This window comes from Carya illinoinensis, chromosome 3, assembly GCF_018687715.1.
Source record: "Carya illinoinensis cultivar Pawnee chromosome 3, C.illinoinensisPawnee_v1, whole genome shotgun sequence".
Lineage (NCBI taxonomy): Eukaryota > Viridiplantae > Streptophyta > Magnoliopsida > Fagales > Juglandaceae > Carya > Carya illinoinensis.
In genome coordinates, this window is record NC_056754.1 from 37,535,767 (window position 1) to 37,552,611 (window position 16,845).

At 33.3% G+C, this 16,845-nt stretch overlaps 1 protein-coding gene across 1 annotated transcript; it reads right to left on the minus strand.

The window, feature by feature from the left end:
- Window positions 1-8,377: 8,377 nt before the first annotated feature.
- Window positions 8,378-12,927, minus strand: LOC122304173 (multiprotein-bridging factor 1b). The gene is made up of 4 exons (XM_043116267.1): window positions 12,688-12,927; window positions 11,802-11,885; window positions 8,810-8,892; window positions 8,378-8,711 (listed from the first exon to the last, which is right to left on the minus strand). Exons 1-4 carry the CDS (start codon window positions 12,827-12,829, stop codon window positions 8,592-8,594), a joined length of 429 nt encoding a protein of 142 aa, XP_042972201.1. The 5' UTR covers window positions 12,830-12,927; the 3' UTR covers window positions 8,378-8,591.
- Window positions 12,928-16,845: the final 3,918 nt, after the last annotated feature.

Here is a 16,845-nt window from a genome sequence, read left to right on the forward strand (position 1 = left end):
GATTGCTAGGGTTTTTTAATATATATATATATATGTAGTGTGTGTATATTAAAATATGAGCAGGCGGGTTGGTATGCCACCTGCGCCCCCTTCGCTATATGTTAAAAGAGTTTTGCTATATACAAGCACAGTTGCATACTAATCTGTATATCAATACTGATTCATTCATACTTAAAATTTAAATTAACACTGTTTTCAATAAAATCTATTTTTTGACCAATCACATTATATTGGTGCACAGATTAATACACAATCATATTTGTAATTATATTTTTCCATGTTAAAAATCCTCTAAATTGTACCTCTCTCATGGCAGGCAAGTTGCTTGTTCATCCCCTAATAGAACAGAGAAATGTGGCCGCCATGGTGGTTACAGATGACTTATTGCCTACCCCTAACTTTCAAAGGAAATATAAAAAATAATACAACTTGAATTCTCAAAACAAAAATAATATTAAAGAATTATACTCAAAACAATTTTTTGATTTTATAAGATTTTTATTTTTGATTTTCACGTTGGCCCTTGTTTTTTGGTTGGGCTTGATTCTAAGTTCAGCTTGTGATTTACATGGGCCTTTGTCGTTGAGCTGGGCTTGATCTTTAATTGAAGTTGTGTTTTCAGTTGGGTTTATGTTAAGTAAATATTAATTTAGATATGTATTTTACCTTTAGCTATATTATGTTTTACAAGGGCTTGGTTTTTAATTAAATAAATATGGTTACCCAGAAACTTAGTTTTACCTAAAATAATTAAGTGGTTTAAAATATGTTAAGTATTAAATTATGATTAAACTATAGTAATAGTCTACAAGAATTTTAATATTAAGTATTATTAAGTCTATTTTATGAACTAAATATTTCCACTTTATTTTATAGATTTAGATAAAAATATATTCCTTACTGGATTATATTTGAAGGACTAAATATGATATTATTGTTTAAATAATTATATGATATTAATAGTTATTAATTTTAATATATAACTTGATATTTTATTAGATTAAGTTTTTTGGTGTATATTTAATTAAGTATAATATTTGACATGTTCTTCTAGAAGATTAGTGACGATTTGTATTTCGTATAAGTGTTGAGTTACAAAATGAAATCTTGAAAGCAACCCAACGAGGTAAGTACTTGATCATAAATTACGATTAGCACATAGTTAGATTATTATTATTACTATATCCAATTCTTAATATTTTCTTTTTATGTACCACATATGTCATGATATATGTAAACATATCATTATTTATAGTCCATGATCGTGTTAAATTACGCATCACGTTTAATTCAACATTTATAATTATGTACATATTATGTATATCATGTATCTAACTTTGCATAAGACACGTAAGTTTTTTATGATCAAGTTATATAAGTTTTCTTATGATTAAGTGTAAAATAAGATAAGTTTTATAAGATGGTTATTTAGATGCATGGTATCAATGTAATTTTATGGGTGGATGTATAAGTTATAGACGTAAGCGTGATCCACTATAGTATGCTAAAATACTATTAGTGGTTTCCCTTGTGGCCACAAGATGTGGGGCCGGTGCACAACCTCGCACATAAGATTATTTGTGTTGGCTAATAAGATAAGTATAATAAGTCAGATAATTTATAAAAAAAAAAAAAAAAAAAAGGGTCATGCATGATATAAGAATATGTATGAATGATCATGATTTTAATTCTCAATATCAAATATTTTATGAAAAATTCTATGTTTATAATGTTTAGGTAGTAATGGGTTTCTTACTAAATTTTCGACTCAATTTTGATTGTTTTTCATGTTTTTAGCCACGCAGGTGAGGATGATGAACACGAGCAGGCATGCTAGTATTAGATAGAGCAGTTGATTAAATTTTAGACTTTTTAAAATAAATCATTTTTATAACATAAAAGTTTATTTAGTGATTTAATGTTAGGTATAAGTTTCAAATAGATAAGCCACATACAAGTCATTATAAAAAAGTGGGTTCTATTAATAAAAAATAGTTTTTTTTAACACTTTTTTAGGTGTGGTCCACTATTTTATAAGGGCTTGTACGTGGCTTGTCTATTTGGAGCTTGTACAAATTATTTTTCTTCATTTAATATTATTTGGAGACATCTTTTTATGAAATAATTCTCATTTATTTTTATTAAGTATGTGATCTCTTACTGGACTATTTTTATTAGAACACGTAACATCTCTAGCTTATGCATATATGGGAAGGAGTTACAAAGGAAGACACCCAACTCCACAAGAATACCCTAAGAATTCACAACCAAAGACTACCTCTGGTCGCCACATTGTCTTTAAAATAAAAATTACATCAGCCAATCTCCAACTACAAACATTAAGTGTCCATACACCATTTAATTGTTACATCTACCATACTTGAGATTTAAACAAGTTATATGAACTCTTTTGTATCCACTTCCCTTCTGAAGCAAACTACTAAAAAATTGCAGGACCGACCTCAGGCTGTAGCACAAGAAGTTTTTAGTTTCTTCAAATGCTGAGTCTATTCCTATTGCTCAGTGGATAGCCCCTCCAAATGGTTGCTATAAGATTAATTGGGATGCTGCTATAAACAAGGAGAAGTCAAGGGTTGGCATTGGCATAATTATCCAAGACTAGGAAGGGAAAGTCATGTCCACCATGAGAATGAACAAACCTCTTTTTCCTGATCCACATCTTGTAGCAGCTCTTCATTCTGTTTTACTGGGAATTGATATTGGTTTGAGGAAGATCATCCGTGAGGGTGATGCTCTAAATGTAGTTAAAGAGAACATTGGGGTCAAAATGGTTTGATTATATCAAATGTGAAGAAGAGTCTCAACAGTTTTGAAAACTGGACAGTGAATCACATCAACAGGTCTACTAATCAAGTGGCTCATTGTTTAGCTAAGAAGACTCTTGATATAGATGATGTACTTGTTGAACTTGAAGAAATCTCAAGTTGTATTGCTACTTTGGTTTAGAGTTATTGTTTTGAATAAAAATAAAGATTTCTTTCCAAAAAAAAAAAAAAAAGTTTTAAGGATGAGATCATTAATTTAAAATCAAATTCGAAGTTCAAAATTAAAGCTGTCTCAGTTATTTCGTTTGATTGTGCATGCAAATTGTCATCAGCTTTACACATGAAGCCACATCACCATACATGCCATGCCATCACTTTAGTGCAACCTTCATTATTGAAAATTAATATTTGAGATTGGTTAATGTATAGGGCTCGGGTTATTGTTAATTAAACACTGTGGCTACTTCTTGTCATAAGCCGAAGTTGCTTACTAGACCCTTCTGCTCCCTCAACTGCCAACTTGTAATATGCCTTTATGGTAACCAAAGCAGCCATCAAGTGTGATGTCGCCTTCTAACTATTGGCACAACTTTAGAGATTTAAAACATAACCAATCATAAATCTTCATTTATACAAGAGAAATGATATTTACAGTTTTAGAATGTGTTAGTTTCGCATACTCCTTTTAAAAAAATGTAAGTAAATATGATACTAATATGAAGAAATTATTTTTTAAATGGTAGACTTCATTTGTTTTAAAAGGAGTAAATGGGGCGCCGGAACTTGTATATCCAAAGATTGTATGTAGCATTACTCTTTTTACAAATCTCCAGTATAATCTAAGTCAAACATAACCAATGAAACTTGAATCGATGCCTCTTCTTCTACCAGAGATCAACTCAACATTTGCAGTGCCTTTCAAAAGCCGAAGTATCCAATTTTTTAAGATGTTACTCCTCGTCACTCTTTGCATGGCGATAAAGCTGCACAAAGTTTGGAACAAGCGACTATTGGAGTATTCACTTTAAACAGAGTCTTTCATACCATATCATTGAAACCCCTCTTCAAAGTACTTTTTCTACGAAGTGCAACTTTCTTGCTTTTCTAGCCACCCGTCATGGTTGGCTTTTTTTAATAAGTTTTTATCCAAGTTTGATCTATGTTGGGATCTATTAGTATAATGGCTAATGCTTCTTTACAATAATATTATATGTTTTCCCATATATATATATATATATATTTTGTGGTGACCCTAATCTCCAATAGTTCTCTAGTGAGAAACCGAGGTGCCAAGGATGCGAGCCGGTCGACTGTATAACACTTTCGTTGTTATGAGTGTTATGCGCTCATATACAAAGCACACGTGTAACAAGAAGTTGCAACAGAAATAACTAAAGGGAATTAGTTGAAGACTAATCTAGTAGTACTAAACAAGTATACAAATACCCTGTCACCAATAATAGTAACATCCATATTTCACTATTGCTTGTCTCAAATATAATTACACATCATCGTAAGCTTATCGCTTACATCAATATATGAGCTATAGAGTGTTCATCACCTAATTACAATAAACATCTTGACTTACAAAAAATAAAAACCACAAAACTAAACAGAGTCATATTCTCATGTCTAAGGTTGTCAACAAACCGAGTCAAGTCAAATTGGACTTAACTAGCATGTTTACTCGATCGAATTTAAATATCTTTATTCGGACTAGGCTTGTTAACTAGTATTGTTGTTTGAATTCAGCTCGATCTTGATTAAAAATAAACAAACAACTCGAGTTCGAGTAGCTTAAACTCGAACTCAATTTTTTTCAAAATAAAAATAAAAAATTTTTGAATTCTATCTTTTGATTAGCAAAAAATTTTTAAATTTCACAAAAAAAAAAAAAAAATCTAACCATTTAACTATTCAACCAAATAGTTTTGATTAAAAGACTCTTATGGTATAACTTTTTATAAAAATAAATTAACTTATAATTATAATTAAAAAATAATAATACATAAGATCAATGTAATGAACTCAACTATTTAATATCTATATATATATATAGATATTATAAAATCAAAAGTTCTAGTTGCTTGAAATTTTATTATACAAATTATCCTATTCACACTTTGGTAACATAATAAATATATTAAATAACATAAACCATAAATAACTTAATAGCATATAATTAACTATATAAAATATAATTAACATGTAATAAATGTAACACATACATATATACACATATTACGAGCTTCAAAATGAGCTCAAACAAGTTAAATTGAGTTTATACAAATTTTGTTCATGAGCCTAAACTGAGTTGAGCTGAGTTTATACGAGTTATGCTCATTTAATATTCGAATATATATTAGTATTTACGAACATCTCATTTGTTAATGAAACTGAGTATACATGAGCCAAGCTCGAGCTATTCATGAGCTGCTCCGTTCATTTGCAACCCTACCCATGGCTACTTCTCAGGTTGGGAAGGTCTTTCTTCCTTGGGGTAACTCTCCTAGGCTACATATGCATCAAAGTCTACGATTCCGAAGAGCAAAACCGTAGTGCAACCACCACAGTGCGATCTCAATGAAACCTCGACAAGTTAAAATCCTATAATAGTACTAATAACAAAAAGGGCAATGAATATGCATGCATGAGTTCGTATAAAAAAACCTAGAACACATATTTTAAGCACAACAATAAATCACCCTCTTACAAAAACACATGTATTCATAAGTACGATAATTTTACCTTCTGAATAAAACACATCTCTAAGTATAGGGAATCACTCCACCCATTCGATATTGGGAATATCTCTACTGATCAACATGTGAAACACATTCACCAAAACATAATGAGGAATCACTCCACCTGTTCAACACGGGGAATCCCTCTAACCAGTCAACACGTGGAACACCTCCACTAAATCATCACAGAGACCACTCTACCTGAACAACATGGTGATTCCCTCTACCCGTGATATCATGTGAAGCCATAAGGAAATGCTCCATCCCATTCATCATAGGAAATCCCTCTACTCATATGAAACTTGTGGTAATGTGCTACTCGAGAATGGTACAGGAAATCCTCAACATCTAATGAGTACATAGTACATTGAAAGCACATCACTTTAAACCACATCATCTTGAAATTAAACGATCAAAGTAAGTAATAAATGAAAGAGATATGCACTTTCATGAGAGAGAGAGAGAGAGAGAGAGAGAGAGAGAGAGAGAGAGAGAGAGAGAGAGAGAGAGAGAGAGAGAGAGAGAGAGAGAGAGAGAGAGAGATGAGAAGTAGAATATGCAATCCTGAAGATACCCATAAACATTTACCTCACATTTCTAGTATCTTTATAGAAATAAACCTACCTTAATAGTATTCTAATACCAAGGTTGCACTGGTGGTGCCGATTCTTTAGTTGGTGAAGACCCTGAGTCTTCTGCTTCCTTGAAGTCTTGAGTAGAAGAAGAAAGAAAAGAGAAACACTTTGCAATCTCAAAAGTGAGATATCGACTATTATCCAATAACTATTATATGATAGAACTGCCAGTTATAATTTTGACAGATTCTGATGTTTCCTTTGACCATTGTCTTACTTGAATGAGAGACCTTTAATCTCGATCATCCATTTGTCCTCTAGACTTGAAAAATGGTAGTCGACTGATGGGACAAGGCGCACACATCTCTACAACTTGCCTTGGAACCAAACTTGCAGTCCTCCTTCTTATGAGAGTCTCTCACATGATGTGAGGCCATATTTATGAGGTCAAACGATATGGCTTGCAAGCCCGTATTCCCTCTTCCCATGAGTACTCCTGCTATGACGTCCTTAATGGACCATGGGCCTTGCGTATGACACCTATTGCCCTTTAATCTCCTCTGTGTTACCTCAGAGTGTTCCCAGCTTTACACCGGGTTTGTCCTCACCCATTGCTCACTTTTCATATTGTCAAAACATCCTTTACTCGCCTGGTGTAGGGCAAACCTTTCTTTGTCACCATGTGTTGTCCTGCATCTACTAAGCTCTCTCAATTGCCTCTTTTCAACTAGCATTTTGCCCATGTGAGGTGATTCTTTCTCTCGTTTTGGCACTGTCATCACATATATTAATGAAATATATGCATGGTGTTCATTTATTGTAAGTGGTTTCTAAAGTTTGCTCGAAACTGTAGTTTGTTTGCTGAAGGTAAAAAAGGATAGCAGAACACTACTCATATTGACGTTTTGTTTTGTAGTTGGAGGTGCTAAAAGGTAAAATTAAGGCCTGCAAATCATAAGAGGAGGTTAAACCGGTTTTATATTTAATTTAGTTCTTTCTTAGATTTTATAATTTTATATATTTTGCAATATTTTTTCCATTTCATTAGTTTTTTTATTATTTATATTAACATGGCATGATGATTGTGATTTTTAATTTTTAATTTTTTTATAACATAACTGTGTATACTACTATACTAACGGAATTGTGATGGAATAAATCATTTGAAGTATCACCTTAGTCCAAGGACCAATTCTCTCTATTTTAAACTACAAGTACCAATATGTAAAAAGTCCCAGCCCTTAGACTTAAACATTAGACTTAAACAGTAATTTACCTTATCTTAATTAAAACAAAGAGAATGAAAGAATTAACTTGAATTTAACCGAAAGCTTGTTTATAGACATAACCGTCCCATCCTTAAATTAGATTTTGGTCAAAATGGAAAGGGTTAGAGCACATATCAATAGAGAAGCGGGGAGTGTGTGAGTGCTCATAGGCCTATTCATCCAAGTCTGATTTTTTTTTTTTTCTCCCTCTTTTTCTAGCTCAATCCGAAATTCGGATAACTGGATTCTGCTTACAAGTTTTGGCCTTGAACAAACTCAGGTTGGTACCGCTTTAAAAAATCTAGGTACACCTAGTCCATGTACCAGGTTTAAAACCCAAAACCTCTTCCTTGTTTGAATGTTTTGATGCCTACCCTGATTTCTTTCCCATTCCATTTCCGCCCATCTATTGTGCATATATATATATATATATATATATATGTATATATACTTTGCAAGTTGTGAATCTTTTCATCCAAGTGTTTGTGTCTTAATCGATAAAGGCGATGGGGCCTGGTATCAGGCAAATTGGGGTATTTTGAAGGTAAGGATTTTTTTTTTATTTTTAATAAAAAAGTTGGTTAAATGTGTAGAAACCTTTTAGAGAGACAATTTTCTGGGTTTCATAAAAGTGGTAATTCCATTGAAAAGTTTTTTTGGCTGAAAGTGTTAGTAGATATATTTTTATTAGAGTTCTAAACAAGATGCTGTAATACACTGACAATATATTTAAGTTTTGCCTTTTTTTAAAAAAAAAATTTATAAGGTTTATTGCAATTTTTTCTTACAGAAATCAAGATAAAATGGCTTGATGATATTAGTTTTAAAACAAATTTTAACAATATTTTCATAGATTTCTCTTCACAAACGTAACCTAACCCAAAAAAAAGGTACAACCCTGAAATCCGGATTTTGGATTTTTAAAACCGATTTCCTTCAGATTTCAAATTTGAAACCTGGATTCCCAGACTACAACCATGATGAACAGTACTAAGCGCTCGTACTTGGATTGGAACACACAGATCTTCATTAAACTCGGTTCAACTCGTTACACACACGAGTCATCAATTCCAAAGAGTAATATTTTACTTTGACACAAAGAAAGACACAAAAGTAGTTCCAGGACAACGAACCATACTTTGACCATGGACGATGCAACATCATCTGAACATAAGAGGGGCCAACAAGATTCCTTCTTTTATTTCCAAGGCAGCTTTTTTATTTCTTTCCACGCAGTTTAGCTCCTAGAGCCCTCTCCAGCTTGGTAATGATCTGTTGATTAGGAATAGCTTTACCAGATTCATACTCCTGGATGACTTGAGGCTTCTCATTAATCATCTACAAACAAGAGATGATTTTCATTTAACAGGTCGAAATATGAGAGAGAGAGAGAGAGAGAGAGAGAGAGAGAGAGAGAGAGAGAGAGAGAGAGTTACTTGAGCAAGCTGAGACTGTGTAAGCTTCTTTTCCATTCGGGCTTGCATAATAGCTTTCTTTAGTTCAGTTGGTACCCGGTCATCTACACTCATTTCAGATGAGATATAAACATTAGATCCTATAAAAATATAGATGAGCAGACTACTGAAAATGGGAAAAATAATTCTGTAAAGATTCCATCCCATGCATTTACTTAGAAAAAACAAAACGCCACAACAGGTCAAGCAGAATGCAAGGGTCCGTTAGGGAGAGAGGGGGAGCAGAGCCTGCACAAAACCTCCACCATGTCTCCGTGAAACCAGACAACAATCAATCAATCTAATTCCAGACAACCCAGTTATTCAGATTTTTTCCCTTCTTATTATGATTTTAGTATATATTTATTTTGGTTTAGTAGACGTAAGCTGGAGTTCAAATTCCAATTAGAATTAAAATCACTAGTTGTCTATACATATGAATGTTTTTTTTATAAGTAAAAGATTATATTAATAATAATGAACATAGCCCACAAGAAGTATACAAAATGTAACACCTAATTAAGAGGAAGAAGTAGATACAGTAAAATATGAAAATCTAGGCCACTAAAATCGATGACTTTAGCCCATAGGAATAAAGTATTAACAAAGAACAATCTAAACTCCTCCAGTGAGTGCTATCTCTCTCTCTTCAAAATTCCGATCAATTCACTCCTTCCATATGCACCATAAAATACAAATAGAAACCATCTTCCAAAGAGCTGTGATTTGTGGAATACCGCCATATTTGTCCACTTGGCCAGGAGGTTGACCACAGTAGTAGGCATAACCCAAGCTAGCTCCAAACTTCTAAAGACATCATCCGATAACAACCTAGCAACCTCACAATGGAGTAGCTGATGATCCACAATCTCGCCATTCTTTCTGCACGTACAACACTAGTCTACAACAATCACCAATGTTCCCATAAGTTGTCCATGTTTAAATCTGTTACAAAGAAGCTTTCCAAGCAAAAAATACCACCTTTAGAAGCGCCTTATTTCTCCAAATGCTTTTCCAAGGAAAATGATTGGTATGCAGGTTTGTAACAATCTTATAGTAGGAACAATAAAAAATGTATATTTTCAGGCAGGTACCCACCAAATCTTATCAGCTTCTTAGGTCCTCAACCTCATGGTGTAGAAGAGGCTGAAAAACAGAAGAATAATGCAACATCCACAAAGGAATTACACAAAATAATCCTACAAACTGACGTGATTTCATGTGATATGTTAAATCTACTTTATAATAAAAATAACTTTAAAATCTGACAAACTACATCAAGTCATGTCAATTTGTGTGATTGCTTTTGTGTAATCCATTTGTGGCTAGAGTATTTTCTCCAAAACAGAAAAGTTGCCTATTTCCCAATCATAGGCCACATGGATAAAGTTCGCATTCCATTGAATTGAGCCACCCAACATCTCCATGAGGTCCACCATTGATACCTCCTATTCACGCAATCTACGGGTGTAACGAGTCCAGTTCGGTCTAGTTTTGGACATATTTTAGAACCAAACTAGTATATACCGGTTTTGAGATTTGAACCGTACAACACCAGTTACACCCCTAAACAAATACTTCCGATTTTATCAGTCCCCTTTTTCTGGTATATTATATAGTATATATAATAAAGTATATTTTAGTATATAATAATATAATGATAATATATATTATAATTGTATTATAGACTATAGTGATATATTATAGTATATTATAATATATAGTGATATAGTATTAGTATAACTATTAATACAATAGACTATAGTGATATATGATTTTAAAATTTAATATCATATTAATTAGTAATTTATCATATATTACAAAATTATTTTATATATAATTATATATCTTATATATAAGATAAAGATAATATAAACATATTTGATACAATATAAAAAATTAAAATATATATATATGAACCAGTTCGGTCTGGTTCAGTGTTAGAAAAAAGAAAACTGGAATCAGACCGATTTTGACCGGTTTTTAAAAAAATGAAACCAGTACCGGACTGAACCAAACCCGGTACCGAACCTAACCTATTGAATTGGTCTGGTCCGGTCCGATTCACCGGTTTTTTTTCACCCCTAACGTAATCCTAAAAACTGTAGAGAATGTGTCCTTAAGGACTCTATGTCTGTACCAAATATCATGCCAAAATTTGATTCTAGATCCATCTCCCATCATGATTCTAGTGTGTCAAGAAAGAATCCCCCAAACTCTTTTGATATACTTCCAGACTGCAACCCAAAAACCCCTTGTACCTCCATAGTGCTCCGCCCCCCCCCCCCCCCCCCCCCCCACATACCACCATATTTGGAATCAATCACAAACTTCCACAAAGCCTCCATCTCATAGTTACACCGCCATAACCATTTCCAAAGAAGAGTGATTGAATACCATCAAATTTCTAATCCCCAACCCACTAGCAAAGATTGGAGAGCATACCCTACTCAACTTGAATAGGTGAAACTTGAACTCATCACCTGACCAGCTCCAAGGGAAGTCACGTCGAAGCTTCTCAATCTGGTTTGCCACAGTGATCTTAATTAATGTGGTACTACAGTCCTATTGCCTTTCGACAAATACTATCTCTTCCAACCTATCAATCTGCATTCGACTTAACAGTAGAAACAACCCAAATCTAAGTAGAAACAAGACTTAACAGTAAAAATATATATATATATATATATAAACCCCCTATATGTATGATAGGAAAATTAAGCTAAGCAATTCACAAACTCATATTAAAACTTAAAACACAAAGATTTCCCAGGAAATAATTCTTACAAATTCACAATTTGAAAGATATAATACTTTTTAGAAAAAACAAATAAAGATATAATGCCTATCATATCAACAACTTGAGATTCAATGTCTATAGTAGAGCCAAAGGGAGATTCAGTGGTAATTGCATGAATAATATGAAGTATGAAGAGACTCAGAAAAGTAGCTGTTGTAGGAAAAATCTACTTACGAGCAAGGTTCTCAGTTTCATCATCCAGCTTCCTTGTGTTTAGAGAAGTGCCGCTAGAGGCAGCTTTATTTGTTCCGGCAGTAGCTGGAAATATTAAAATAACTATTACAATGGAGCATTCAAAAATCTATCCACGATTTGCTCGAGACATAAGATAAAAAGAGCTTAGAGCACCAATTACCCACCACACTTTCATAAATACACCAACAGAGAACCCTACAGCTAAATAGAAGAAAGGAGGACGACAATAATAAACAATACAGAACTTAGTAGAGCAATAATATAATTTTACGAATCATTTAACACTATAATAAACCTATTGACATAAGACACAAGTTATACCACACAAATAGAGTTACGACAAGATAATACGACAGATACCAGTATACCACTTCGGTGGATTGATTGCAACTCAAGAGGAGAAGAGACATTTATCAAGCTGCAAGCGGGCGCGCACGTAGACAGATGCCAGTACCAGAAAACTAAAGCTCTTCATGAGACAGGAGAAACAGCCTCACTTTATATTAATAAATCCCACAACACTCGGATTATATTTGTTTCAAGCATGCATCATTTTATCATCTTAACGCTAAAATAAACTAAATATCAAAATAAGGGTGAAGAAAAAATTAAATTAATTAAAAAAAAAAGCACATGCTGTAATAACAGATTTATATGTCTTTAATGATGTTTAAAAGAAATCCTAATTTCATTAACAAAAATGTAATGAATATGAATCAATATTATCAATACCCTAACTATCACAAATACGATAAAGTTTATCTTCAGAAGAAAATGACATAAAAAGCCAAATTTCAACTTGTAGAAATTTGTTCTCATACAGAAAGATTGATTTGAGTGCAGGGATTATAAGGAAAATACGGACATTTCTTAATGGTTTCAATCTCGGCGCCGGCGCGGCGAGCTGCGTTGACAGCTTTCTCGTCCTTCTTGGCGGCGGCGTTGGGGGCCTTCTTGCGGATCACCACCGGCTCCCAGTCCTGCGAGATCGGTCCGATTCCTGCCATGCTCTTTGCGCTTCTGCTTTTGTCTCTCTTTCTCCCCTGTAGTCGGTGTTTGCTCGCGCTGTGGTTTTCGGGGCTTTGCAACAAAGGATAAGAAGTAGTGTAATATATTAATACAAAATATATATATATATATATTTATATATAAATACCAGAACCTTGTGGCGCACGTCTATTTCTAATTTTCTACGAGACGCGGCCCAACATTTGGAATCTCAGATAGTCAGATTTTTTGTTTTTTATTTTTATTTTTCTTAGATAGACAGAATTTGGGATCGAGATAATTTCTATTATGTTTTATATTATCTTATTTTATCTAATTATTAAAATTTTTTTTAATTTTTATATAAAATATAATAAATAATTCAATATTTTTAAATCTTAAAATAATAATAATATTATTAAAAAATATTTTATATAACTTTCATTTCAAATTATCTTATCAAAATTTCCAATCCAAATCTCACCTTAGAACATGAAGCCTCATTTAAATAAATGAAATGAAAATTTTAAAAATAATAGTGAGATAATTTATAAATAATAATGAGTCTGAGATAATTTGTGAATATTAATATAAAAGTTTAAGTTAAGATGTTTTGTAAGATTTTAATAAATAAAAGAAAAAAAAGTTGAATAAAAATATTATAAATTAAAATATTGTTAAAATATTATTTTTTTAATATTATTTTTATTTTACGATTTGAAAAAGTTAAATTGTATTTTGTGTTTTGTTTAGAAGTTTAGGAAAATTATAACGATTAGATGATGATTAGATAACAAGTTGAAAATTTAAAAATTTGCAATTGAAAAGTATTTATGTTTGAATGGTGCTTGGATGTTGAGATAAAATGAGTTAGGTTGAGACCATTTGTTTTTACCAAACGGAGCCTTAATCACCTTGTTAGCTAAAATTTGTCTAAGAGATATACTATTATGCTTTTTAATTTATACCACTCATTTTATTTTGACATCAAGTATGGTGCTAAATAGTTTTTAAAATCTATAAAAACCAAGGTTTTAAAAACCGTTCCGTTTCGGCCGGAATGGCCGGAATTTTTCGTGCCGGAACAGTGACCGAAACCGGATAGGTGTCTATTCCGTTCCGGGTCAAATTCCGGCCGGAATTCCAGTATTCCGGCCGGAATAGTAATTCCGGTCCCAAAAAAAAAAAACTCTCTTGTAAATAAGTTGAAAAATAATGAATAAAATTGTACTTTTAGACTTCAAATACCTCTTTCCGTGCACTAGAAGTATTGTTACTTTTAATAATCTGTCTATTCTTTAATTTTTTTCCTTTATTTTTGTGTCTTAACTCAAGTTTATGATTTTTTTCAATATATATTCATTTTATAAATCTTTAATTCTTCTATATATATACACATATACATATCACACACTTACATATATATGTATTTATTTTATTAATTGTTAGTTTATGTATACATATAAATATTTATATATAATATATAATTAATCCCGAAACGGTACACCGAAATGTACCGGGACCGAAATATTCCGTTCCAGTGCCTCGACCGGAATGGTCTCCAAAACGGATTTTAAAACTTTGATAAAAACATAAACATAAAAAGGATTGATGGAATTTACTTCGTCATTTTTTGTGTTTTAAGTGCTATTATGTTCTCAATATACATTTTCTAAATTTTTTTAACAAGCCACATGGCATTGTGGTATCACGTTAAATGGATAAAGTAAGTGGTATAAATTATGGGACATAGTAGCATTTCTCTGTCTAATATTATATATTGCATTACTCTTTGTCTAATATTATATATTTTACTTTTTATCTATCTCACTCATAACCTAATATCACATCAGATTATCCATCTAAACTCTATATAATAATAAAATATAAATAATTTTAAATTTTTTATTTAATTAATTTTTATCATATTTTGTCGTTTTACCAATCATACGATAATTTTTAATGAAATAAAATATATTTTATGTTAAGTTTCATAATTTATAACGTGTACTTTTTCTATGGTTTTATATTTAAAAACATAATGATTATTTTGTTTATTCTAATTAAATTATTTTTTTACTTCTGTTTTCAATGATCATTTAACTGTAATATCTAAAATTCATTAATTACACTCATCTAAAACTTTATAGACATGCCTTAATATACCAATCGAATTTCTATATTTTTCATCCAATAATCTTCTTTTATTAACATTTCTTATATCAAACAATCATATTTATAATTTCATTTTCACTTTTTCTTATGCCAAATTTTCTTTTGTCTAGGCACTCACATTTTTTGTGATAGCTAAACAATCTCATTGAAATTTTATAAATAGATCAGGAGCTCTAAGTACTTCTCACTCATACGAAACCAAGCCTCTTGAGATTTTTTATCTCTTTCTTTTCTAATTCTTAAAATTACAACATTCTCAACTCTTTATAGATTTATCTTGGAGTAGTGATCATATTTTATATGACGCTTATTATTCTGATAATAAATGTGACGCCCCCAAATCCCCACGTCCGAACACGGGGAAATCGAGACGTCTGGATGGTGACAACCCGGATGACCATCCTATCGACGGGTGCCAAGTGTGTGCAAAAGCAACAAATGTGCACGAAAGAACACGCAGCGAATAACGAAAGTCATAACTAAGTACCAGAATTTTTTCTCAACATAATACAAGCTGTTTAAACATACATAAATAAAATATTACAAAACACAAATACAGTTTTAAACCAAATATAAAGCATAGCATCAGCAACCCGGCGGAGCCGCATCCTTGGGCTCAGCTTCCTCCTCTTCGTCATCCAACTCTGCACCAACAGCTACGGAACCAAAAATGGCACCGCAGGTAAGTAAAACCCAAACACCACCAGATAAAAACACATAGAACTCAAACAACATGGATGCAAGAAAAACCAATGCACATGCCCCGCAAAACCACATTTTTTCCACGCACGCCAAAAACCCATTTGGCCCAATAAAAACATATTCTTAAAAACCACGCCTCGCCATTATCCCAGATAATGGCCCAAACCACCATTTTCCCAGAAAATGGCTCAAAAGCCTTAAAACCAAAACTCGCCATTTTCCCAGAAAATGGCCTGCATCCGAAAACCATAAAAACAAATCGGTTATGCATGCACCATGATCTCCCCTAGGGATCATCCGCACACCCTGGCTCTGTGCCACACCGCAGGTAACGACTACGCATGTGACACCTAAACGAGCGATGCCCAGACTCGCGCCCCGCGCGTACCTGGCCAGGCCATCCTCTAGCCCTCGCCAGCAAAGGGCCACGGAGTCGGTGAGTAGAGCGATGCCCAGACTCGCGCCCCGCGCGTACCTGGCCGGGCCATCCTCTAGCCCCGCTCCCGTCGTCGCCCAGCGATAACTCAGGGGACGTCACTCAGTATTATCCACTCCCGAGTGACCAGAGGAGCTCCACCGAGATAATAACTCATCCCAGCTTGGGCTCGTGAACACACGCACCCGAAAATCCATTCACGTCAGCAAAACAGGGTTTCTCAAATAAAATAAATACACAAGCATGCGCCATGCAAATGCAATTATCAATGCTCCAAAACAAACAACCAACCATAAAACAATAAATCAAGCAACTCCGTCCTCCATCCATCCGACCCCCGAACTCCTCGGACTCAGTCCGGAATCAGCCAACCAACAAATAAAATAATTGAATGAGCAATATATTTTTAAATCTGAAAATAGGGTTTGGAAAATACTTACAGCGCTGTACGGTAATTTTAGAAAACACCCGGCGTTGCAAACGGCGAAGAAAAAGCAACGTAACAGTGTAATTTACACTGTTGTCGTGGGTAATAAATTACCCATTTTCGAACGGGGACAAACCAAGGCTCGGGATTGATAGGGAATGGCCTTGAGATATTTATGAAGCTAAGGGAAATGAGTTTTGGCCGTGGGTGGTGGTGGAAATGGCGGTCGAAGGCCAAAAAAGGGCTGAACGGAGTTGAGCTCGTGGGAGCTGCTCCGGCAACGGATCGAGGCCGGC

Bases quoted from the DNA above. Each gene is read 5' to 3' on its own strand.
- LOC122304173 (XM_043116267.1), bottom strand. From the start codon at position 12,829: ATGGCAGGAATCGGACCGATCTCGCAGGACTGGGAGCCGGTGGTGATC. The intron at 8,893-11,801 runs GTAAGTAGATTT...AAATGAGTGTAG, and splicing joins TGAAACTGAGAACCTTGCTC to ATGACCGGGTACCAACTGAA. The intron at 8,712-8,809 runs GTAACTCTCTCT...TCTTGTTTGTAG, and splicing joins CACAGTCTCAGCTTGCTCAA to ATGATTAATGAGAAGCCTCA.